Below are 26,017 nucleotides of genomic sequence, written 5' to 3'. Positions count from 1 at the left end.
ATTGAGGTATTCCCACCATATATACCTAGTCAGGTGAGAATACAGTACATTAATAGAGGCAGTGTATGTCTTAAAACAGACCGCCTACTACACCTTTAACTGAATAGGAATGAGCTTCAATCCAGGATAGAGCACAAGGTCAAGAGGGTGCTGTTAAGCAAAAAAAAGCAGCCATTTCTTTAGCTATGGCCCTGCTAACATACAGTAGCCAACCTTTTTGTAGTTTAATAACTACAGGAAAGTCTTGTTCTTGTAGTTACTGTGTTTCTCAGATAAGATTATTTTTGTGGTACGTCTTATTTTTGGAGAAACACGGTATACCCCTACACCGTATGCCCCACTCTATACTATATGCCCACTATTATTAGGCTCCTATAGCGTAAGTTCTGTAGCTAGGTCTCCATACTTAATACCCCCCTCCTCACTTTAAGCCCCCCATACTTTATACCCCCCTGCAGATCTCTCCATACTGTATACCCCCCCTACTCTGCAGCAAGGCCCCCATACTGTATACCACCACCACGACCCCTCCCCTCCAACTTCATTAAGGCCCCCCATACTCAGGGTTGTATTAACAGCTGCTGCTGCCCTAGGCACTAAACCTGAAGATGCCCATTCTTGGGCGTGGTTTCGGCCACATGCTTTCTCTACATGTAGAAACATTGTCTGAATCACGTTTTTCGTGGTTTTTAGCTGCTTAAAACATAAACAAATTTCCACATTCAATCAATGATTAAAGCAGTCTGCATATTGTCTGAAGTAATTCTCACCACAGGATTGGTACATTGGTAGGTAATAGCTCCAGGCGTCACATTTACCACCGCTCACACCAGACCTGAACAATACCTCCATACTGCGACTGGATAACACCGCCATACCAGACCTGACCAATACCTCCATACTGCGACTGGATAACACCGCCATACCTGACCTGACCAATACTGTCATACTGTGACTGGATAACACCGCCATACCAGACCTGACCAATACCACCACACTGTGACTGGATAACACCATCACACCAGGTCTGACCAATACCACCATACCGTGACTGGATAACACCGCCACACCAGACCTGACCAATACCGCCATACTGTGACTGGATAACACCGCCATATCAGACCTGACCAATACCACCATACAAGCCACCCCACTCCACTCGAAAAGACACCAGATTTACTGTCAAATCTGAACAGGAGATGGGAGACTAAAATAATAAAAACAAAAAAAAGTTGTTTCTTTCCTCCTGCTCCCAAGGTGCTGCCCTAGGCACCAGACCACAGATGCCTAGTCGTAAATGCGGCCCTGCCCATACTGTATATCCCCCTGTAGATCTTCCCCCTTCCTGTATACACCCCCCCCCCCTCCTTGGCATTAAGCCCCCCCCCCATTCTGTATACTCCCTCTATACTGTATCCACCCCTCTCTGCAGAAAAGCCCCATACTCCCTCCCCCCTCTATAGGTGTGTCCCCTAAACTGTATACATCCCCCTTTTGCAGGTACTTTATACCTCTCTCCCCTTCTGTAGTTGGCCCAGGTACCCTCTGTTTCCTCATATTAAATTGCTATTTATGCAATGCACATTAAATATTACCTTGATCCTTATGTACTTGCTTATCTGCTTATTTAAATAATACTTTATCTACAATGCCATTATGTAGAATATATATTATTGCTACATCGGAGCCCAAGTGTTTACTTCTTGTCTGATGGAAGTAATAAATCCTCTGAAGGAAGTGAGATATTGTATATTCTTTTCAAGTCAAGCCAATCAACAAAATACATTTCTATTCTAACCTCGGGACCGGCGGAGTAATCATTCATTACCCACTAGGTGTCCCATTAAGCAGAGAAGCATGACAGTCAAATATATATTGAGAATCTGGCCATTTCCTAGGAAACAGAGGGAGCACAATCATCGGAACTAAATCCATCCACAAAGGAAGTGTAGATTTCCATTATGTCTGCACATGGAGCTTCCACGCGGAATGAAAGGAGAAAATAGCTCAACAATTTCTACGAGCATGCATCGGCACAAAGCAGCTATGTCAACATACAGCCGTGTCGTACATCACACGCTGCCATTTACAGCCTTCTTTTTGCTAAGAGGAAAATCGTGTCTTTCTTTTAACTTCTATATAATGTATACTGACTGGAAAAAAAAATAGGACGTTTATTCTTCTTTGATTTGCCGGTGGGCAACATGGATGGTGTTTGCACGCTTGCTTATTTGGCTTTGTTTTAACTATGTAGATTAAAACAACATTGTCTGTATACTCCAGAGAATGCTAATTTTCCAGGTTTGTATTACAGACTTCCCTTGTTAAGATTTTTACAGCTTCAGTGTTTAGAGATGGCTGTAATACATTTGTATAGCATCTATGAGGACCGGTTTCCACCGAAGGTAAAGTGAATGGAACTAACATTATAAGAGGTTTCTAGGATGAGTTAAGTTTAGTTTCTTTTAACCAAAGGCCCTATTCCACGTAACGATTATCGGCCGTATTTGGACGATATCGGCCATTACGGCCGATAATCGTCCCGTGGAATAGAAGAAAACGATCAGCCGGCATCATTCATGTCGGCTAATCATTTCATTGTTTGTCTTTCAAACATGTTGAAGCAGTGGCAGCAGACACTGCTATATGCTATGGGCTGCCCGGATGATCTAGCGATTACCCGGGCAGCCCCCCAGCACCTCCCCGCAGCCCCTTCCGCACTCACCCGCTCGCTGCTGCCATGTGGAATAGAGCCTTAAGTCCAGATCTTAGCAATCAAAACACAGATGAAAATTTACTGTAGTCATTTTCTAGCTGCCTGACTGAGGCCTATGTGCACACGTACACCCTTATCCATAGGTTCATATAGTAGTCCATATGTTCATATAGTAACCTGCTGCCAGGCAATTCTCATTCTCATCCCAACAATAAAAGACAAAGCTTGCCATTAAGGATAAACATTAAAATGAATCTGTCAGCTGCACATTCACATTCCAAACTGCTGACCGTGTTAGCTGTTTGGTCATGTAGACCCATGGTACCTTTCATATATGTGTCTGTGCTTCCATAACTTGAAACAATGTTTTTATTCTCCTGTGCAAAGTGTCAGACATGCGTTCCCAAGCTTCTGATCTGCTGCAGGCCTTTTTGCCTCTGTGCACCGGAGAATAAAAGCTTATTTTTTTTTTTTTTACTTTCTGAAAGTACAGACAGATATATGAAAGATGCCATGTGTCTCCTTGACCTAACAGCATTTAGCAGTGTCAACAGTTTGGAAAGTGACAGATCCACTTTAAGGCTATGTTCACACTACGTAAAAGTATGGCCGTTGTTGCCGATGGCAACAACGGCCGTACTTTTACCGCGGTGGAACAATGCCTGTTGTTCTATGGGATCGTATGGGACGTATTAAATTGTCAGCAAATTTATCTACTGTGAAAGGGCAGCTTTAGTGTTAACTTGTCTCGGCTCAATAAAACGTGTGAGTTGCGTGAAGCAATAATATGGCACCCACAGAAACCTATAGGCCTAAATGTACCTTGGCATGCCTCCACTTTTTATACATCATACAAAGCCATGTCTGATTTCTATACATGATACAGGATTATTAGGGTGTTTTTTCCTAGAATCATGGTTTCATGGGTAGAGTATAAGGCCTATTTTTTTAGCGTTGGTAGAGACCTCTATGGGTCACTTTCAGTTATGAGCCAGACCTACTGAGGAATGGAGTCTGAAAGATTATGTCATCGCCCTTAAAGGGGAACTGTCAGCAGGTTAGACAAATCTAATCTGCTGATATCTCACTATTGCACACAAGGTGTTTAGGATGAAGGTATATCTTTTACCTTCATTCTGCGCCGTTTCTGTGCAGTTTTGATGTAGTGCTCTGTCCGGTAAGGTTGTTTGGGGTACTGCCCTACACCTGGCCGGCCTGCCTATACCAATCAGTAGAGTGAAATCAGATCAGCGCTCTGCGGGTAGGGCAGTGCTCCAAACGGCCCTACCGGACAGAGCACTACATTAAAACTGCATGGGAACTGCGCCGAAGATGAAGGTAAGAGACATAGATTTAGATTTACCTAACCTGCTGATAGTTCCCCTTTAAGCCCTACTAGAGGTGCAGGCTTTCTTACAGAGACTCCTCAGGTTGTAGTCTTTGGAAGCAATTACTGATGATTCCAGATACAGTGACATAGAAAAATGACAGAAATTAGAAGTTGTCAGAAGTTGTAGTGGACACACAGTTTGGTTGTCACAGAGTCGTCGGTCGGTCAGGACTGGCAGAGTTCAGTTACCATGGGTTGAAGTCAGAAGAACAAAATGGGCAACAATGAAACAGACAGTCTTGCAGAGCCACATGGGAACCTTAGAAACACAATTAAAAGGTGAAGATGGAAAATAACAAAGTGCGCTGGCCCTTTAAAAATGCAGGACCTCGTGGGAAGCAGTGATTGCTGTATAAAAACGCAAGAACATAGCTGGTAGCTGGAGCTGTGAGTGGCCTGTGACACCGGAGAGCCTATGACTCAGAGTTGCAGGACTGCACGTGCTATTGTAAAGGCATTTGCTCTACCGTGTGTAGGAGACCCGATAATTGTTCCTGTGTTGAATGACAATAAAATTTATTCTTATTATGTTGTTATTGCTGGCAAAATTTACCTAAACTAATGGCTAAAAACTCTACACCATTCTACACCATCTGATATATACATTGTATCATATACAATCTACGGAAAGACTCTGCTTGCCGTTTGGAAGTGAAATTGGTCTTCAGTCCTAATAAAGAAGACGCTGTCCATCACAGCCCTCTGAAAATGGAGTGCTATGAACCTGGTGACATTGAAAACCAGGAATTTTCCAGATAAAACATTTGTTGTTTTTTTTATGAGCAGAATTTTCTGCAATCCAGAATCCATTAAACGTAATGGAAAACAGTTTTCTCCAAAGAAGAAGAAGAAGCAAATTACACTGTCGCATGTGTGGAGACTCCAGTAAGTTTGATTTTTTTCTTCTTCTTCAACTCTGCTTGTAAACCGATCATTTGGAGAGAAGGAAATTCAGAGTCATACACTTTATTGGATTTGCCAGTTATGACTGCAGGGAGCAATTACTCAAAGAAGGACAGACACCAAAGTGTGGCCCTCCCTTTCCTTTGAACGTACAGTAATTTCAGATCACTTCTAAATCCTCTGACCAATAAATAACTACACAGGACCAAGGAATTCTCGAGTGGGGAGCTTTATTACTGTAAACAAGATAGTCAAGCAGTCATTGCCACAGACACCGAGACTTTTTTTTTCTTGCAAACACATTGTCATTGGAGAGATATGTTAGCCACCAGGCTCTCATTGGCATGTTTTCCTTCAATTATCACCATGTCCTCATATATCCGGCATCACTGACTGCTAACTGCAACCATATAAAGGAAAACTTACAATCTGCTTGGACACTACAATAAAAAGTGGCCAAATATAGCTAAACAAACCTTTTTTTGTAAGAAGTCTTTCTATCAAATAAACAACCGTTAACTTCAAAATGTTGCAAGACCACTGTATATCCAGTTTTCCATCTGATGCCAACATTAAACATGGATGTGGACTGAAATATTTAAATGGTCACTGTCATTCAAAAAAAATAAATAGCCTATGTGATTCCTAACATATGTGTAAATCAATTTATTTACAAAAAAAATGACTCCTTACCCCAGAAAAACTGTTCTAGCATCTTGGACACTAGTAGAGATGAACAAACCTCGACTATGCTCGGGTTCACCCAAAAACTCTGCATTTAGTTACTGGTGGCTAAAGAAGTTGGATGCAGTCCTAGGAAGACCTCTCCCCTCATCTCTAACCACTAGGTGTCTTCCTTCTTTGCAATCTTCTGTCCACTGCCTCTTTCAAGGGCAAAATCTGTCTCTAGTTACAGCTAGATCAAGACAAATTACAGGAAGTGAGGATAGGCCGTATCATGTGCTCTGTACAAAAAGGAGTAGATGCAAGCTGTGCCAGTCTGCCTGCTGAAGGTGATTCACACTGTTCCCGTAAAATGTATGAAGGCTTTTCTCTTATCTGTTTCCATCCATAAAGCTCAGGGCTGCTCTCCCTTATGTAAATAATGAGAAAAAAAGAGACAGGGGGCGCTTCCTCGTGTAATAAAAGAAAACCAGGTGAATGGTAGCAGGGTCTTACAAGGATCCACTCACCTGGATAGGTTGTGCAAAATTTAGGCACAACTCTATATGCAGCATAAAGGGGTGTACTCCGCAGCTGTACTGGGGGACGTCACCACCGACGGTGGGAGAAGCAAATGCAGATTTGTAATCAACCGATTACAGGACCAAGAGTCGAATCCACACCAGGTATAATAAGCGCAGGAGTATTCAGATTTGCACACAACGGTGCAACCAGGGATCATTCAGAGGTAGATGGCATAGTAAACATATACTCTTTATTGCAACGCGTTTCGGTCCTATATTGTCTAACATGGGCCTTTATCAAGCCCATGTTAGACAATATAGGGCCGAAACGCGTTGCAATAAAGAGTATATGTTTACTATGCCATCTACCTCTGGATGATCCCTGGCTGCACCGTTGTGTGCAAATCTGAATACTCCTGCGCTTATTATACCTGGTGTGGATTCGACTCTTGGTCCTGTAATCGGCTGATTACACATCTGCATTATGTAAATAATGGTGTACCTAGTGCTGTAGTGTGATCTCTCCTCCTACCTTTTATTCTCAGCAGCAAAAGTAGCAGCCAACTGCTTTGAGTTATCCTTTCCTTGCTATGATCGTGCTGCTGCTGTTTCTTTCCTTTCTGCTCACATAGTACATTGCAAACTCAGTGTGTCATTAACCAATTTCCCTCCGTTTGCTTTCTAGAACTGTACTGTGTAACTCATCCTCTGCAACTGTGCAGCCTGGTTAATGGTTGAAATAACAAAACCATGAAAACATGCTTTTAAAAACTCGCTTACAAAGTAGCAGAAGAGGAATGAAGAGTATATTTCCCTGTATATGGTTGTGGAAGTTGCTTACAGCCTTGTGTGACCTTTTCGTAAAGTGGTGTAGACTAGCGGTGAAGAGTGTTTATGACTCCCTCTGGGGAGTATGCTGGAAGAGTAGAGTCTGCCCAGTATGTGACATCTGGATTATAGACCTGATTGGAGTAGTTTGAAAATAGTGGTTTAGGCCCAGTAGACATACAGTAGTAACATAGTAAGATAGTTAAAGAAGACCTGTCACCTCCCCGTGCCGGGGTGACAGGCTCCAGACCCCCCGTTACAGCCCCTTATACTCACCTGATCCCGCCGGGTCCCGCTTTTAGATCCGGTCGGGTCACGGAGATATCAGCTCCCGAAGCCCGGCGCGCGCGCTGACAGGAGAGTCCGATGCCCATAGAGAATGACGGAGCATCGGACTCCCCATTCATTCTCTATGAGCGTCGGACTCTCCTGTCAGCGCACGCGACGGGCTTCGGGAGCTGATATCTCTGTGACCCGACTGGATCCAAAAGCGGGACCCGGCGGGATCAGGTGAGTATAGGGGACTGTAATGGGGGGTCGGGAGCCTGTCACTCCGATACAGGGGGTGACAGGTCCTCTTTAAAGGTTAAAAGAAGACAAGAGTCCATCAGGTTCAACCTAGGGAAACCCTACTGTGTTGATCAAGAGAACGGAGGGGAGTAAAGTTGGGTCCGAGACAGTGGGGTCCATATAAGTATATATAGGTAAGACTAATCCCTTGGTTTTTGTGCCTTAACAGAGATTTGCAGCCACCGAGAAATAAACTTATTACTGTGTTAAGCTATGTGCACACACAGTAAGAGAATGGCCGTTCCGTGACCTGGCTGGGTCACGGAACGGCTGGTCTCTGAAAAGTTCATCCAGGCTGGTACTGCAGTAGCGGCCGAATGATCTTTGCAGCCGCAGAGTTCTGATGCTGACGCATCCGTGCGCACCCGCATCAGAACTCCCCACTGCACACTATGGAGTGTGCGGCCGGAGCCTCTCGCTCCATAGTGTGCACTGACAGGGTTTTCTATGGCCGCTATTCAATGAATAGCAGCTGCAGAAAACTGACATGCCATTTGTTTGCGGCGCCGCTAGGGATCCCGGCCGGAGTATATACTGAGTTTATACACTCCGGCCGGGATTCCTAGGCAGCAATAGCATATATATTTCCGTATAAATCATGACCGTTGTACTATGGCTGTGGTTTTACAAAAAATATACGTTGTGTGAACATAGCCTTAGTCTGGTTATAATTAAAAATTATAGTTATAGTTAAAAATACTATTTAGCAGTATTTTAGTATTTATTGGGAACCCATACAGTACCATGTTCTACAAAGGTTATTCTTTACCTTTCAAAAATAGAATTACATCTGAGGCCCAAGCCATTTAGTGTTTTTTGCAGTGACCTCCGGCACGCTGGGAATTCACAGAAGCCCCCTAGTTTTCACACCGTTCATTTTCAGATTTAAGTAACACGACTGCGTTGTGTTAAATATTTTCTCATTTTCTCAGCTTAGTTCAAACAGCACACACCTGCAGGTGAAAAGCCCGCTCACTCCTTAAAATAATGCAGCCACCCGTAATCTCATTATTCAACTCATTGGGTTTTCTGAAACCATAGTGAGAAGAAAGTAGGGGGAAAAAAAACAAGTTCTCATATAGCCTCTTGTTTATTAGAAGGGAAGTCGGGAACATGCGGCTCATGTTGTTCCATTCACTTTTCTTGCGGAATAATTGCATCCTATATTTTTAGTTGTTCAATAAGGTCATATAAGGTAAAGCTCTTCAGATTCAAGAGTTTATCAGTTCTTTATTTTATTAGCAGGTAATGTATAGAGTGCAGTTTTTATTCTTAGGATATCAGAACTATTATGTTTGTTAGATTTATTCTCGAAATCTTGAAATATCCTTACAATTAATACGCAAGTTTAGCTCTCATCATACTATAGCCTAATGTTTGAAGTGCCCTATCAAAGATGTAAACCTGAACCTATTACAATTTCTAATAAACATAGTGGCTAGAGATGGGCGAACCTTCCAAAAGTTTGGTCAGGCAGGCCAGCCAAACTTTAATGTAGTTAATAGAGATGAGCAAACCAGCCGAGGTTCAGGTTCGTATGAAACTGAACTCTTGGCTTCTGATTCCCGCTGTCTGCCCGCTCCGTGGAGAGGGTGGATACAGCCGGAGGACTGCCTGGAAAACTGGGATACAGCCTATGGCTATGGCTGTATCCCAGTTTTCCAGGCGGTCCTCAGGCTGTATCCATCCTCTCCACGGAGTGGGCAGACAGCGGGAATCAGAAGCCCAGAGTTCAGGTTCATACGAACCTAAACCTCGGCCGGTTCGCTCATCTCTAGTAGTTAAGTTTGGGTTTGTGCCGAAGCAAATTTTAACTAATCGCATTAAAACAGCTAAACGCCTGCTGTTTTTTAGCTGTTTTAATGCATTTTCTAAAGGCCACTCCTTACACTCTCTCAGGGTCCTTCTTTGGTCCCTTCCGCGGCCAGTGATTGGTTGAGCGGGCTGTCACTCTTGTCTCAGGAGTGACAGCTCAGCCAATCACCGGTTGACTGATACGGGACAGCACCAGGTCCTGTGATTATGCAAAAAAGAGCCCAATGGAGCCTCATTTAAGAGTCCCAAAACACAGGACTAGCCAGATATTTCTCTGGGAAGGACCCGGCCAAGGGGTGGCTCCTGTAGGAAAACAACCAAAACCCCCAAAAGGTTTTGCTGAGATAAACTCTTGAAACTGAATCTGCCAGGTCATAGGGCAGCATAACATAGGACAGGTCCACTTTCCTATTTGCTAAAATTGCACAAACATATTGTTGGATTTAACAAAAAGGAGAGATCAGGGAATGCACCAGACATATAGTTTATGAATCCAGTGCACTTATGAGTGGAGCGCTCCCCCTACCTCCTCCTGCCATCCTCACAGTGATTGATGGGTTGCTGTGTATGCAGATACACAGCAGCCAGTTGTCAATCATTGCTGATAGGGGTAGGGAAAGGCAGGGGGAGCGCTCTACTCTGCATACAATGGATTCCTAAACTACCGGTGTGTGTTTGGTGTTTTCTCTGATCAGAATTTTTGTCAAGCAGAACAATAGTTTCATGTGCCACTTTAGCTAATAGAAGAGAAGAACTGTCCCCTACTATGCTACCCTAACTAAGACCCCCATCGCCTGAAGACAGATTCACTTAAAAAATTGTATCAATTAATTAGCTATTGTATACAAGAAACAAATCTCCACTATATCTGCAAATGGTAACATTTTAATTGCTTTTTTTAACCAGTGGTCCACTTTTTTTTATTGGGTAATATTAGGACATGATAAACCTGATATGACATAATAAACCTGCGGACCCATTGTATAAATACTTGAGGCAAACAAAACAGGAAGATTACCCACTGACCAAACAAGTGAGTCAATATATAATCAGGGATGCTGGTCTGATAACATCATATGTAAAAATTATACATTTATTATTTTTTAATTATCTTATATAAAATTGTATAAAAAGGTTGGTGCCATAGAATTTAGAGGGGTTATCTAGCCTGTAAGAATTAATGTATTTTCCTTCAGATCATTGCTGATCTAATATTGATGGTCCTTCCAGAAGATAGGTCACTAACATAACATTGGCGAGAGTCTGACTAACAACATTCCTTACGATGTTTGGAGGGTCTGTGGTACAAGGAACTCTAGTATTGTCCAATTCAAGTGAAAAAGACAGCACTGCAGTTCCTTACAGTATTTCTTCATCAACAGCAAGAATGCGCCACCAAAGAAAGCCGAATGTAACTTTCGTGTCTCTTTAGCAGCTCCATAAAAAAATAAATGGAGCGGTGGTATGCATGTGTGGCCCACAGCTTCATTCAGCGGGGATTTTAGAGTCTTAGAATTCAAGATTGGGGAGGAGGCAATGTTCCGCCCCTCTGCGATCATTTTGTTATGCGCCATTACACGCATAACACTACGCTATTACAGCCGACAGCAGGGGGGCCGCGGAGAGCTACGGAAGGGGGGGGGTCGGACGAAAGATTGTTGCATATCGGTCGATCCTTGCCTTTTATTACACAAAGCAATTATCGTCTGTAATGGCCGATAATCAGCCAAATGCGGCCTATAATCGCTTTGTGCAATAGGGCTGTAACGCCTGGAGTAGTGGATCCACTGGACCGTCACCAGCAATAGCACTAACCTCACCAGGGAGCGGAGTCTAAGGGGCCGCTGGTATTCACCAGAGCCCGCCGCAAGGCGGGATGGACTTGCTGCGGCAGGCGACCCCCAGGTCGCTACCCCTGGCTTGGTTGCTAGTGACGGCAGGCGAGGCGTGGCAGGAGCAGTAGGCAGGAGATGGTGCTGGCAGAGGTCTGTAGGCGTAACCGCAGGTGACAGGCTGAACACAGGAGCAATGGAGTGACAGGGGAGCAGGAACCAGGAACAAGGACTAGGGACCAGGTAGCGGATAGGTATCAGGAACAACAGGGGGCTGGGTCAAACGCTATGGGAAGCATGTAGAGGCTCCAACCCAAGGGACAGGGCATGCTGGGATTTATAGGGAGTGATTGGTGCAACTAACCAGTTAGGAGCGCACTGCCCCTTTAAATCTGAGACAGCCGGCGCGCGCGCGCCCTAGGAGGCGGGGACGCGCGCGCCGGCCGGCACAGACGGAGACAGGAGCGGAGGAGAGGTGAGGCGCCCCCAGGGGCCGAACTAGCAGCAGCGCTGGGTCCCTGCACAGGGACGCCGTCGGCTGCATGGGGCAGGAGGAGGTCACGGCGGTGGCCCGGAACACGGGACGCCGCCGCGGCCGTGACAGTACCCCCCCCCCTTTGGCCTCCCCCTCTTTCTTGCCTGCAGAAGGCGGCATCAGGCAAATCTTGGTATTCCGCCGGTAGGCCGGACAAAGGCTTGGCGGGCTCGGGTGACAACATAGAATGCTTAGGCTAAGGTGACCTCAGACACTGGTTGGAACAGTCCTGACCCCAACTGAGAATCTTCCCGGTTCTCCAGTCCAGTTTAGGGGCATGTAATTGCAGCCAAGGGAGTCCCAGGAGGATGGTGGAAGAAGAATGGGGCAGGACGTAGGAGATCTTTTCCAGATGTGAAGTGCCCACCTGGAGGACTAGAGGTGCGGTCTGGTAGTGCACATGGTCGGTAAGAATCTCGCCCGTGACCGAGGAGATAGACAGGGGTCTGGCTAGTGGTGTCACGGGTAGCTGCCATCACTGGACCAATGTAGCTGCAAAAAAATTGCCTGCTGACCCAGAATCGAGAAAGGCAGTAGTTTGGTGAGTTTGTCCTGAGGGTGTCTGGATGGAAACTGGCACAGACAAACTTGGAGAGGTGGCATTCACACTCAGGGAGACCTCTCCCACCGGACCTAGGTGCTGGAGTTTCCCGGACGCTTGAGGACGTTGGGGACATCTCAGCCGAAAGTGATCCGAACCACCGCAGTAGAGGCAGAGATTCAGCTCCAGACGACGAAGTCTTTCATCAGGCGTCAGGTGAGCCCGTTCCACCTGCATAGGAATCTCAGGAGTCGACTGGGACTCCGGAACGTCAGGATACTGGAAGACCGGCGCCAGCTGGTGATGGCGACGGGACAGGCCTAGTCGCCGTTCATGCCAGACCTCCTTCTCCCTCTCAGAAAAACGAGTTTCGACCCTGGTGGCCAGTAGGATGAGTTCGTTCAGGGAGATAGGTAGGTCTCGGGCGGAAAGCACGTCTCTCACCCGACTGGACAGACCCCTCTTGAAGGTGGCTATTAGAGCGGCCTCATTCCAGTCTAATTCTGCCGCCAGGGTGCGGAACTGGATGGCGTAGTCACCAACAGAGGAGCTCCCTTGAGAGAGGTTGAGGAGAGCAGTTTCAGCTGAAGAGGCACGGGCAGGTTCCTCGAAGACAGAGCGGAACTCGGCCAGGAAAATTCGGAGATTAGCAGCCACAGGATCATCACGGTCCCACAGTGGTGTGGCCCAGGCCAGAGCTCTTCCTTCCAATAGGCTGATGATGAAAGCCACTTTAGAGCGCTCGGTGGCAAACTGACTACTTAAAAGTTCAATATGCATGGTGCACTGAGTCAGGAATCCTCTGCACAACTTGGAGTCACCAGCGTATTTGCTTGGGAGAGCCAGTCGAAGTGTAGAAAAAGCAGCAGGAGGTGGTGTGCTCTGGGCTGTAGTATGCTGCTGTAAGGCGGCAGTGAGTTGCTGGATCTGCTGCGACTGTTTCTGGATTTGTTGAGCCTGTAGGGCGACCACTCAGGCGACTTCGCGGATATCAGGCACCTCGCCGGGATCCATGGTTGGAGCCTACTGTAACGCCTGGAGTAGTGGATCCACTGGACCGTCACCAGCGATAGCACTAACCTCACCAGGGAGCGGAGTCTAAGGGGCCGCTGGTATTCACCAGAGCCCGCCGCAAGGCTACCCCTGGCTTGGTTGCTAGTGAAGGCAGGCGAGGCGAGGCGTGGCAGGAGCAGTAGGCAGGAGATGGTGCTGGCAGAGGTCTGTAGGCGTAACCGCAGGTGACAGGCTGAACACAGGAGCAATGGAGTGACAGGGGAGCAGGAACCAGGAACAAGGACTAGGGACCAGGTAGCGGATAGGTATCAGGAACAACAGGGGGCTGGGTCAAACGCTATGGGAAGCATGTAGAGGCTCCAACCCAAGGGACAGGGCATGCTGGGATTTATAGGGAGTGATTGGTGCAACTAACCAGTTAGGAGCGCACTGCCCCTTTAAATCTGAGACAGCCGGCGCGCGCGCGCCCTAGGAGGCGGGGACGCGCGCGCCGGCCGGCACAGACGGAGACAGGAGCGGAGGAGAGGTGAGGCGCCCCCAGGGGCCGAACTAGCAGCAGCGCCGGGTCCCTGCACAGGGACGCCGGCGGCTGCATGGGGCAGGAGGAGGTCGCGGCGGTGGCCCGGAACACGGGACGCCGCCGCGGCCGTGACAAGGGCCTTAAGATCTTAAAGGTGTATCCCATCTCAGCTTGTTGTTATCTCCAGGACATAACAAGCTGATTGCTGGGAATCCAATATAGTGGTGAAATGATCACCTTGGTAAAACCTCAGGACTGTGATCCCCTCTATTCAGCCTTATGAAGCCCTCTTCCTGTTTTCAATTGAAAAAGTCATTGGTACAACATCAGCAGTCTTCTCCTCTTTAGTTTGTGCCGTCAGGACATTGAAGTGATAATATTGTCATTTATCTTTTAAAGTGATGATAGGGAATAGAGATACAGGATTCTCAGGAGAAAAGAAAGATGTTCAGGAAGTGTACGCTCAACACAGATATATTTTGGGGAGTTATTCCTGGCTCGGTGCCAGCTGAACATTTTTACTTTATTTTTTAATCAGTTTTGACGGGAAAATGTTCTGCAAGTCTCTAGAGAAATTAATAAACTAATACAGCAACAACATTAAAGAAGAGGATCTATCATCAAAACTGTGCGTGATTTCTATCTACTGAGTGAAGCCTCTATTAATATCCTATTTGTAGAATTTTCCATGTAGCATGTCTAGACCAGTATACAATCAGATCTCTTTATGTTCACTCTAACCATATATCTAGAGGCTTCCCTTTTGTAACTCAAGGTTAGTTGGTTGGATGTGGAGAGGACGGCACTTCCGACAGAGGTGGTGCTCAAGGTGGTGGGTCCCCACACAAGTAGTAGAGAAGATCCGGCACTTACCAAGTGGTTCTGCTAATTTATTATAGTGCAATAATCATCAGGTACAATAATAAAGTGTTTTGGCCAAGCATGGCCTTCATTAGCTTAACCCCTTGCCGCAAAATGACGTTTGGGAAACGTCATGTAAAGCAGGTAGTTCCCGCAACATGACGTTTCCCAAACGTCATGGTTTCCCTGCCTCCCCCCACTGTCCCTAAGTGAGATCGGGCAGCAGGAGGAGGCTGTGTCACACAGCATCCTCCTGCTGCCTCTGCCTGGAGGGGAGCCGCGCTCCCCCCGGGCAGTTAACCCTATAAACGCCGCGGTCAATGCGACCGCAGCGTCTATTGGGAGTTTTAAAAGAAGGCCGGCGATCGGGCGGCGGGGGGAGGCTGTGGCATGTTGCCTCCTCCCGCCGCCACTGCTGATCCCCCCCCCCTGGCCCTTCCGTGCCCCCTCCGGTGCCGGCGGATCGCCGCTATTACCGTTATAGCGGCGATCCGCCGGTACCGGCCATTACCGGCGCCGCCGCTGCATTTCATCTCCCCCCACCGTGAATCCACGGTGGGGGGAGATGAAATAAGTGTAAATCAGACCCCAGATCAGCCCCCCTCCCCTAGTGGCCGATCACTAACCCCCCTCCCCGGGCGGCCATCACATCCAAGATGGCCGACCCCATCGCTGCGAACAAACGATGTTTGTTCGCAGCGATGGAAATAAAAAAATGAATGAAAACCCCATGCTCTCCAACACCGGAGGTAGCGGAGAGCATGGGGCAGTGATCGGGGACCCCCCTGGGGGGTCCCGGAGCAGGCGATCGGCGGTATATAATATATACCGCTGATCGCCTGTTCCCAGTGCTGCCTGGCACTTTTTATCCCCTGTCACCATAAATCATTGGTGACAGGGGATAAAAAGTCTCAGTGTCCCCCCCCCAAGTTGCTCCCCACCCCCCCTGTCACCCCCGTCCCCCAGTCACCCGCCCTTCCCCATATACGTTACCTGATCCTGGAGCTCCGTCCTCCTCAATGTCCTGACTGCTTCTGATGTGCGCATGCGCGTCAGAAGCAGTTCGCTCTGAAAATTTCAAGTGACAGAGACCAATTTGGTCTCTGTCACTAAACTATGATTACTGTGATAGAAAATACATAGAAATAATCATAGAAATACAGTGAAAATGAATGTGTAAAAAGCACAAGTGAAAAAGTGTAAATGTGAAAAAGTGAAAAAACTCCCAGATTACCCGTAACCCCCGCAGGTTCCCCGTATTCGCCCCAGGTTGCACGTAACCACCGCACGTTGACCGTAACCACCCCAAATTTCCAGTGACCCCCTGCAGATTGTCCGTAATCACCCCAGTTTGCCCGTAACCGCCGCAGGTTGCCCGTAATCACGCCAGATTACATGTAACCACCGCACGTTGCCTATAACCAACGCACCTTGACCGTAACCACCCCAAATTGCCAATGACCCCCTCCAGATTGTCCGTAACTACCGCACGCTGCCTCTGACCACTCCACGTCGCCTCTGACCACCGCACGTCGCCTGTAACCACCGCACGTCGCCTCTGACCACCGTACGTCCCCTTTGACCACCGTACGTCGCCTCTGACCACCGTAAGTCGCCTCTGACCACCGCACGTTGCCTCTGACCACCGCACGTCGCCTTTGACCACCGCACGTCGCCTGTAACCACCGCACGTCGCCTCTGACCACCGCACGTCGCCTGTGACCACCGCACGTTGCCTGTAACCACCGCACGTTGCCTCTAACTCCCGCACGTTGCCTCTAACCCCCGCACGTTGCCTCTAACCACCGCACGTTGCCTCTGACCACCGCAGGTTGCCTCTGACCACCGCACGTTGCCCGTAACCACCCCAAATTGCCAGTGACCCTCTCCAGATTGGCTGTAACCACCCCAAATTACATGTACCCATCCCAGATTACCTATAAGCACTTCAGTTTATCCGTTACCACCCCACGTTGCCCGTTACCACCCCACGTTGCCCGTTACCACCCCACGTTGCCCTTTACCACCCCACATTGCCTGTTACCACCCCAGGTTGCCCGTAACCACCCCAGACTGTCCGTAACCCCCCCCACACACACACACACATTACCTGGAATCTCATTTTTTTATTGTATTTTAGTAACTGCGCTATTCTAATAACTATTACTAGCTGCGGTTTTGCTCAAGCAAATTGGCGCTCCTTCCCTTCTGAGCTCTGCTGTGTGCCCATACAGTGGTTTATGCCCACATATGGGGTACCGTTCTACTCAGGAGAACCTGCGTTACAGATTTTAGTGTACATTTTTTCTCCTGTTCCTTGTGAAATTTAGAAATTTTAAACTAAACAAACATATTATTGGAAAAATTTGAGTTTTTCAATTTTACTGTCTTCTTTTGAATACTTTCCTCCGATACCTGTGGGGTCAAAATGCTTACCATACCGCAAGATGAATTCTTTGAGGGGTGAACTTTCCTAAATGGGGTGACTTTTGGGGGGGTTCTCTTCTGCGGACACTACAGGGGCACTGCAAACGCACCTGGTGCTCAGAAACTTCTTCGGAAAAATCTGCACTGCAAATGCTAATTGGCGCTCCTTCCCTTCTGAGCCCGGGTGTGTGCCCATACAGTGATTTATGCCCACATATGGGGTACCGTTCTACTCAGGAGAACCTGCATTACAGATTTTGGCATGCAGCTTCTCCCCTGTTCCTAGTCAAATTGAGAAATTTTAAACTAAACGAACATATTATTGGCAAAATTCTAGTTTTTCAATTTTACTGTCTTATTTTGAATACTTTCCTCTAATACCTGTGGGGTCAAAATGGTCACCGCACCCCAAGATGAATTCTTTGAGGGGTGTACTTTCAAAAATGGGGTAACTTTTGGGGGAGTTTACTTCTGCGGACACTACAGGGGCGCTGCAAACGCACCTGGCGCTCAGAAACTTCTTCAGAAAAATCTGCACTGAAAATGCTAATTGGCGCTCCCTTCCCTTCTGAGCCCGGCTGGGTGCCCATATAGTGGTTAATGCCCACATATGGGGTACCATTGTACTCAGGAGAACCTGTGTTACAAATTTTGCTGTACTTTTTTTCTCTTGTTCCTCGTGAAATTGAGAAATTTCAAACTAAACAAACATATTATTGGAAAAATTCAGTTTTTTCATTTTTACTGTCTTCTTTTGAATACTTTCCTCTAATGCCTGTGGGGTCAAAATGCTCACCTCAGCCCAAGATGAATACTCTGAGGGGTGCACTTTCCAAAATGGGGTGACTTATGGGGTTTTTTCTCTCTGCTGACACTACAGGGGCTCTGCAAATGCACCTGGTGTTCAGAAACTTCTTCAGCAAAATCTGCATTAAAAAAGCTAATTGGCGCTCCCTTCCTTCTGAGCCCGGCTGTGTGCCCATACAGTGGTTTACGCCCACATATGGGGTACCGTTGTACTCAAGAGAACCTGCGTTACAAATTTTTGGGTGCTTTTTCTCTCATGTTCCTTTTGAAAATGAGAAATTTTAATCTAAACGTATATATTATTGGAAAATTTAAATTTTCAATTTTTTTACGGCCTAATTGTGAATACTTTCCTCCAGCCCCTGTAGGGTTAAAATGCTCATTATACCCCTAGATTAATTCTTTAAGGTGTGTAGTTTCCAAAATGGGGTCACTTATGGGGGTTTCCAAGATACAAGCCTTCTAAATCCATTTAAAAAAAGAAAAATTTCATGAAAATTTTATAATTTGCTGATACATTTCTAAGCCCCATAACACCCTAAAAAAGTAAAATATGTTTACCAAATTATGCCAGAATAAAGAAGACATATTGGTAATGTGATTTAGTAACTAATTTATGTGCTATGATTTCCTCTTTTAAAATCAGAGAATTTCAGAAGTTCATAAAATGCTAAATTTTCAAATTTTTCATGATATTTTGATGTTTTTCACAAAAAACACAGTGACCAAATTTTGCCACTAATATAAAGTGTTATATGTGACGAAAAAACAATCTCAGAATCGCTAGCATACGTTAAAGCATCACTGAGCTATAAGCGCATAAAGTGAGACAGGTCAGATTTTGAAAAATGAGCCTGGTCATTAAGGCCAAAACAGGCTTTAGAGGCAAGGGGTTAAAGAGTACTCGGTTGTCATAATCCGGGCTGCGTGCCCAGCTCGCACACGGGCTCTTAGATGCCCTGATAATGTCCCTGACAACCGGCCCAGCCGCTTGCTAGGGGCTCATCGGCAGTGTCCATAGCTACTTTGCACCTTGACAATTGCGTTCTGGGGCTGGAACGTCTGCCTCCCCTGTCTATGGTTCCCTGCCTGCGATAGAGCCTTGTACTCCAAGCATTTCTTGACCTAACGTTTTTCCTGAATTGCTATATATCCCAGACTTTCTGGCTTTGGCTTAGACTTTGGCTTAGACTACTCTTTCGTCTTTGTACCATGCCGACCGCTAGTTGCTGACCCGGGCCTCTGACACTGATTTATTGTATTTTGTAATGTCCTGTCTGCGTTCAGTGTTCACTTATACAGGTTAGGGACTATCGACCAGTTGTCCGCTGCAGCTTAAGGCAGTTGAGGCAATTAGGCAGGGACAGCGGGACAGCGGGACAGGTGCCAGCGCCAGGGCAGCACCTGTCTATTGTCGTCCAGTTCCCTAACACTGATGATAAGTTGATGAAGGTCATGCTTCGCCAAAACGCATTCTTATTGTACCTGATGCTTATTGCACTATAATAAATTAGCAGAACTACTTGGTGAGTGCCGGGTCTTCTCTACTACTTATTCAAGGTTACTTGGACTTGGTGTTTTGCCTTCTGTAAGCCACAGCTTTGTCCCTACACATGATTCAAAACTATGGAGGCAGTGATCTGAGGGGGTAACTAGTGTAGGGAGTGGCCATATTGGCCATGCAAATGTATACACAGTAGCTCTCCTTAAGAAGGAAATGAGCTTGCAAGTAAAGTGAAATTGGTCGGTATAACGGTGAGGGGCTTATTTTCTGTCCATGGAACTCTTTGCCCTTAGGTAGCTATAAGGATTATTCATGCTATGAACGTCTATACTGAAAACAGGATGACAAAGACACATTATATAATAAAGTCACTGCTCTTTTATAGCCAGAAGCTATATAACAATCACAGCCTTTTATATAACAGTACACTTTATTCACAGCTGTACATTGTCGTAGAGTTGTTATACGCATCTCTTCCTATGTCGAATGTATATCTCTGTACTGAAGTGTATTTTAGCTCTACAGCTTTTGCGTATCTTGTGTTCAGAACACAGCTCCAGCTATTGCTGGGATATTTTATCACAAGGCTGCTCTATTTAAAGCCTGCTTGCCGAATAATTGCATGTTCTGTGCCCCATACTAAGCCAATCTAAAAATGAGCAATTCTCACTTTACTTTCTGCTGCTGGCAGTTGCGCTGCTTTAATATAAATGGCTGCTTGAACTAGTAAGGGGAAGGGGGGTGGCCTCATATATGCCTTTATATACAAGGATGACGAACCTTTATTAATGTTATACTAATAGTGAGATAGATAGATAATTTGGTAAAATGGTTTGTTCGTGAAAGATTGGGAATGACGAACCTTTATTAATATTACACTAATAGGTGTATATATATATATATACTGTATATATACATATATATATATATATATATATATATATATATATATATATATATATATATATATATATATATATACAGTGGTACCTTGGCTTAAGAGTAAGTTGCAAGAAGAGCTCACAGTTTTTTAAAATTGTAACTTGGTGTAAGAGCATTGCTTTGGTTTAAGTGCTCCCTGTACTGGGTGGGAGCAACAGTGGGGGAGGGCATGGTCGCAGGCATAAATCATGATCTAAATCTACACCTGCTGGAAGCAGGTTCGGACACCCGTCTGGATTCACCAAGAGGCGTACGCCGTTCTTTATAAATCCCCCCCTAGTGTACATTTTACTCCACATGGTGATTGCTATACTGTACAGTAACTTATAATATAACATATTCTGCTGTTTCTCGTTGTTTGTCTCATCTGTTCTACATGTTATTCAGAATAAAAAAAATCATTATTTTTGGGGTGTGGAACCAATTGTCTGCATTTCTATGATTTCTTATGAAAAAATTTGCTTTGGTTTAAGAGTGGATTTGGATTACAAGCATGGTCCCGGAACGAATTATGCTCATAATCCAAGGCACCACTGTACATATGTGTAGTTTAGTGATAGTAGTAAGAGTGATGGGTACTTTGTGAATGATCAGTTCAAAATAAACTAATCATCTGCCCGCAGCCACAAGTGGAACTTCAAAGCCGGTCAGCCAATCCCTGGCCAAGACAGAACAGCAAAACTGTATATTGATTATCAATGGGAATCCCTACACTTATAAAAAGTGATTCGTTATTTTTTGTTCCAGTTCTCCCTTGCTTTATGATGATCTATTTTTTATTTTTACATTTACTTTCACCTTTACATTTACGTCTAATAATTTTTGGAAGGAGCTCAGAAGATGCCCTTAATCAGATGAGAATGTGACCTGGTATAGATAAAAGCTCAGCCCATCACTTCTGTAGATGAATGTAATACAATGACGCAAGGATAATCTGTGTTTTGGCCAGTGATGTCGTTTTTCATGCACTCCTCGCACACATCTCATTTCAGGGATAAGACCTTTATCAGGCACAGACAGGAACTTTTTTATTCTTTCCTTAAAAATTGTATCGCCCTGTAATTGTAGCCACAGCTGTCAATCAAGCCGCTATAGGGCCCTGCCAGATGTGATACTTAACTTAAAAAAAAAAAAAAAACACACATGACTTTTCCAGGGTTAGCTACACATTTAGATTCTAAGGAGTATATATTTTTTACATAAATGTATATATAAAAAGTAAATAATCCTGTACTTACCTTCCTTACTCTTCTATGGAGCTGCCCCAATTTCTCCCCACCTATGTTACTATATAAATCTCATGGTCCTGCTGAGTGTAAAAACATAGCAACAACCTATCTACCTACCACTAAGAGAACTTTAACATTTGATCCTGCACATGTTGGCAAGGCAGAACGTATACCCCAATGTACCCCCAGCTGGGTACATTGCCTTTAATGGACCAAACATAGTGTATAAGTGATTTCATATATATATATATATATATAGAGAGAGAGAGAGAGAGAGAGAGAGAGAGAGAGAGAGAGAGAGGGAGAGAGAGAGAGAGAGATTTCACACTCCTGCCTTAAAGTGAAGTTTGTTAGCATAACACAAGCTAAATTGATTAAAGGGGTACTCTACAGATAAAAATGTTTTAAGGTGCCTTCACATGTACAGGATCTGCAGCAGATTTGATGCTGTGTTCAGTTAGATCACATCTGCTGGAGATCCACTGCAGTATTTGTAAATGAGTACTATTGAAAAATAACAGAATCCATCCAATACTTATCAGCTGATGTATGTCCTGCAGGAAATGGTGTATTCTATCCAGTCATACACAGTGCTCTCTGCTGCCACGTCTGTTCATGATAGGAACTGTCCAAAACAGGAGAAGTTTTCTATGGGGATTTGCTACTGCTCTGGGCAGTTCCTGTCATGGACAGAGGTGGCAGCAGAGAGCACTGTGTCAGACTGAAAAGCATACACCACCTCCTGTAAGACAAACAGCAGCTCATAAGTACTGGAGAACCTGAGATTTTAAAAAGAAGTAATTTACAAATCTGTATAGCTTTCTTGCACCTGTTGATTTTATTCCTTTAAGAGGACACATCTCCAAATTGCCAAACACGGCAGAGACAATTGTCAAAAAATTGTCGAGAAATTCATGGCACAAGTCAGGTAAAAAATCTGCACATCAATAATAAATCTGGATTAATTTTGATCAAACTTGTGAATTATAAGGGATATTCATGTCCATGTTATACTGTAACTGTGACATCATAGCACATCCTACAATATTAGGGGTCATTTGTGCGTTTGAAGCGATTCCCAATTACACGTTGTGCTTCTATTTTTTGCACTGGGAATTAGTCATCCATTGAACGTGACAAAGATGCCGGGGCATTTATGCACAAAAGAGAATAATCAGACAAATTATACTGGTGGACCCTTCCTTCTGATGGATGAATAACACGATTCTTCCTTTTCAAACAATTTGCATCTCTGTGTAATTGCTTGTAAATGTCAGATGTCCCCTGTAATAAAAGCTCTAGACAAATACTGGATGATGAGTCTGTGGACACCGGCTAAATAGTTTGTATGTATTTTCTTCTTTCTAGGAGAAGAGGAACGATTAAAAGCCAGCAGTTCTGTAAGCCACAGTATGGCGGAGATAAGGTCTTTCATTGCCAAGTCAGAGGTCGCATTAACAGCAGTAATACCGGCAGCACTTGTGAAGAGCACCAATGGCAGTGCAGTCACTGTTACAGAATCAGAAGAAGAGAAAGCCAAGAAGTTATTGTACTGTTCACTATGCAAAGTAGCAGTAAACTCATTGTCACAGCTAGAGGCGCACAACACAGGTATGGTATCTTACATTTTCGGGAGAGCTTACTGCATATATGCAGCGTGTGGCCAGAAATGTGTTAATATTATGCTGAGCTGGGACTTGTAGTTTCCCAGGATAGCTGGACCTATGGCCGTGAGACCTCTTCCTGAGTAGTGCAAAGGTTGCAAAAGCCCCTGACCCCCAGGGCACACCTGGTGTTGTAGTAAGGGATGGAATACAGGCATAGACAGACAGTATGAGCCCTAACACTAGGCACCCCAAGAGTGTCCCTGCCTACTTGTAGAGATGAGCGAACCGGTTCGTCCGGTATGGGATCCGGTTCAGATTTTTCCAAAAATCCGAGGCCGATCGGATTAGAATTTCTGGAAATTCGCTCCAATTTTTTTTTTTTGCTTTCTTAAATGGCAGCCACCATTCTAGAAAGTAGGAAGTGTTCCGGGCGGGAAAAGCGCTTTCCTATGATGCCCGGTACACATCCAATCAGCAGGGATCTTGCACTAGCCCACCCCCTGTTAAGTCGGTATTGCTTTAAGAGGAGCGGTCACATGACCGCACCACGCAGTCTGCACAGAGAGAGGAAGAAGGTTGTTACTGGCTGCAGTGCACACAGCTCAGGATTATCGAAACGCTTCTGGTGCTGCTGCTGCTGATGCTGCTGCTGTTGAGTACTACACACTACTGAGAAGATATTGTAGGAAAGGAAAGGAAAGATTAGGAAAGCGGAGAGGAGAAACATCTAGTGATTGAGAGAGAAATATAGAGAGGGCGAAAGATAGATAGATTAGGCATAGGACAGCAAAGGGTGCACAAAAACGTGAACAAAAGGGTGAACAAAAACGTGCTGTACAGATATACAAGTCCTATACTTCTGATGTGTATATCACATCCGTCTTATCCTGAGAGAAAAAAATACCTGGTGCAGGTGAATAGCTGTCTGGCCTCCATTTTGACTACTGTTGCTCCTGCCTGGTCTCCATGTTGGCTACTGCGGTTCTGCCTGGCCTCCATGTTGGCTCCTGCTGCTCCTGCCTGGCCTACATGTTGACTACTGTTGCTGATGCCTGGCCTACATGTTGACTACTGCTGCCCCGGTACTGGCCTCAAATGACTATTGCTGGACCTAGACTGACCTCCAATGACTACTGCTGCTCCTTCTCTGCATTTGTGACCTTTTTCCTGCATAGACCCTGTAATGGTGAATTTCCTGCATAGACCCTGTAATGGTGAATATTGAAGTCTAAAAAAAATAAAAATTGACTTTGAGATATCGAAAAGATAATGATGTTACTGACATGTAGAGCCCTAAATTCAACTAAATACACTACCCCCGTATCATATAAATGCTTTAAACTATGAAATCCGAAGAAATCCGAAATTCGGTCGAACCGAACTTTCCGAAAAAATCCAGAAGTCCGGTCGGAACGAACTTTTGAAAAGTTCGCTTATCTCTACCTACTTGCCATCCCAACTGTAGGCATGTCGCATCAACTGGGCCACAGTCCCTACGCTGGGTAAGTGAAACACAAAATGAGACAAGACAGACAAACACAATAAAGAATAGTCAGGGAGATACTGGTCAAACCAGACATAGCAGAACAGTACAAGAACAGTAGGCAAAAATGGAGGTCAGAAGGACAGTCAAAGAGGTGTGAATTCCAAGCAATACAGTCCAATATAAATCGCCAGCTCAAGCTACAAAAGACTATGACAAGCAATGTCCATGGCCGAAAGTACAGTCTCTGCTATAGTTTATGGGCAGAGGAATGTGCTGAGGTCTGAACAGTCACAGACATAACAGATGTGTATATGTGGTGTTTTGTGCATAGTATTAATAATAAGAAGAAATGAGTTCTAATAGTAATAATAATAATAATAATAATAATAATAATAATAATAATAATAAATGAGTTCTAATATACTCTGCTAAGGGAATTTTTACCACTTGGCTCCTGGTCTGTAATTTGAGGATGATTACCATGGATAGTGAGCTGCAGCGTCCTGTAGCAGGATGCAGGTCTGTGCATCTGTGTAGGCCTATACCAGATACCAGAATGGCAAAGGGGCCGTTTTGATGCTTTTTCCCTTCTTACTATATGCACTCGGAGGTTGAAAAAGCAAATCACCCTACTGGTGTAGGATGATGGTCCACTGTAATATAGTAGCCATAGGGAAGGCTACTCCATGTAGCTCCCCTGTGCATTGTACATTGACACCTGCCTGAAGTGATCCCATTTATTTACCTCGCACATAATGCAATCAATAGCAACCATGAAATAAATAACAAAAATGGAATAAAAAGCCACATATTAAAAGTTATGGATGTTAGAGTAGTGTCATAAAGCAAATTAAAGACACAGATTTTAACTTATTTTTAAAATTATTTACTTTTTTAAAATTACTTTAAAAAAGTAGCAAAAACAAAAAAAATCTATAAATCTGTTATTGCCTTAATGGAGTTAACCTGGAAATGGAGCTAACTTGCTGTGTTTATTGCACAGTAAGGCTATTTTCACAGTAAGGCTACGTTCCCACTCTGCATGACACCACCCACAGGCGGTGTCAGAAAAGATCATCCCAGCTGGTACTGCAGTACCAGCCGGATGATCTTTACTGCCGCTGAATTTGGATGCGGCCAATTAGTGCACGCCCACATCCGAATTCCCCACACGCCGGAGCCGCACGCTCCATTGTTTGAACTCACAGGGTTTTCTGCGGCTGCTTTTCAGTGAATAGCAGCCGCAGAAAACTGACATGTCAGTTTCTTGCAGCGCCACTAGTGATTCCGTCCAGAGTGTATA

At 45.1% G+C, this 26,017-nt stretch overlaps 1 protein-coding gene across 5 annotated transcripts in view; it reads left to right on the top strand.

The window, feature by feature from the left end:
* ZNF385B (zinc finger protein 385B) overlaps positions 1 to 26,017 on the top strand; it is a 413,608-nt gene that overhangs the window by 369,209 nt on the left and 18,382 nt on the right. For all 5 annotated transcript variants that reach the window (XM_069985183.1, XM_069985182.1, XM_069985179.1 and 2 more), the window contains one exon: positions 22,990 to 23,232. In XM_069985183.1, coding sequence (XP_069841284.1) covers positions 22,990 to 23,232 — 243 coding nt within the window. The remainder of the gene's footprint in view (positions 1 to 22,989; positions 23,233 to 26,017) is intronic.

This window comes from Dendropsophus ebraccatus, chromosome 9 (genome assembly GCF_027789765.1).
Source record: "Dendropsophus ebraccatus isolate aDenEbr1 chromosome 9, aDenEbr1.pat, whole genome shotgun sequence".
Taxonomy (NCBI): domain Eukaryota; kingdom Metazoa; phylum Chordata; class Amphibia; order Anura; family Hylidae; genus Dendropsophus; species Dendropsophus ebraccatus.
The sequence above is the reverse complement of the archived record's forward strand: the minus strand, read 5'-3'. Positions and strand labels throughout refer to the sequence as shown.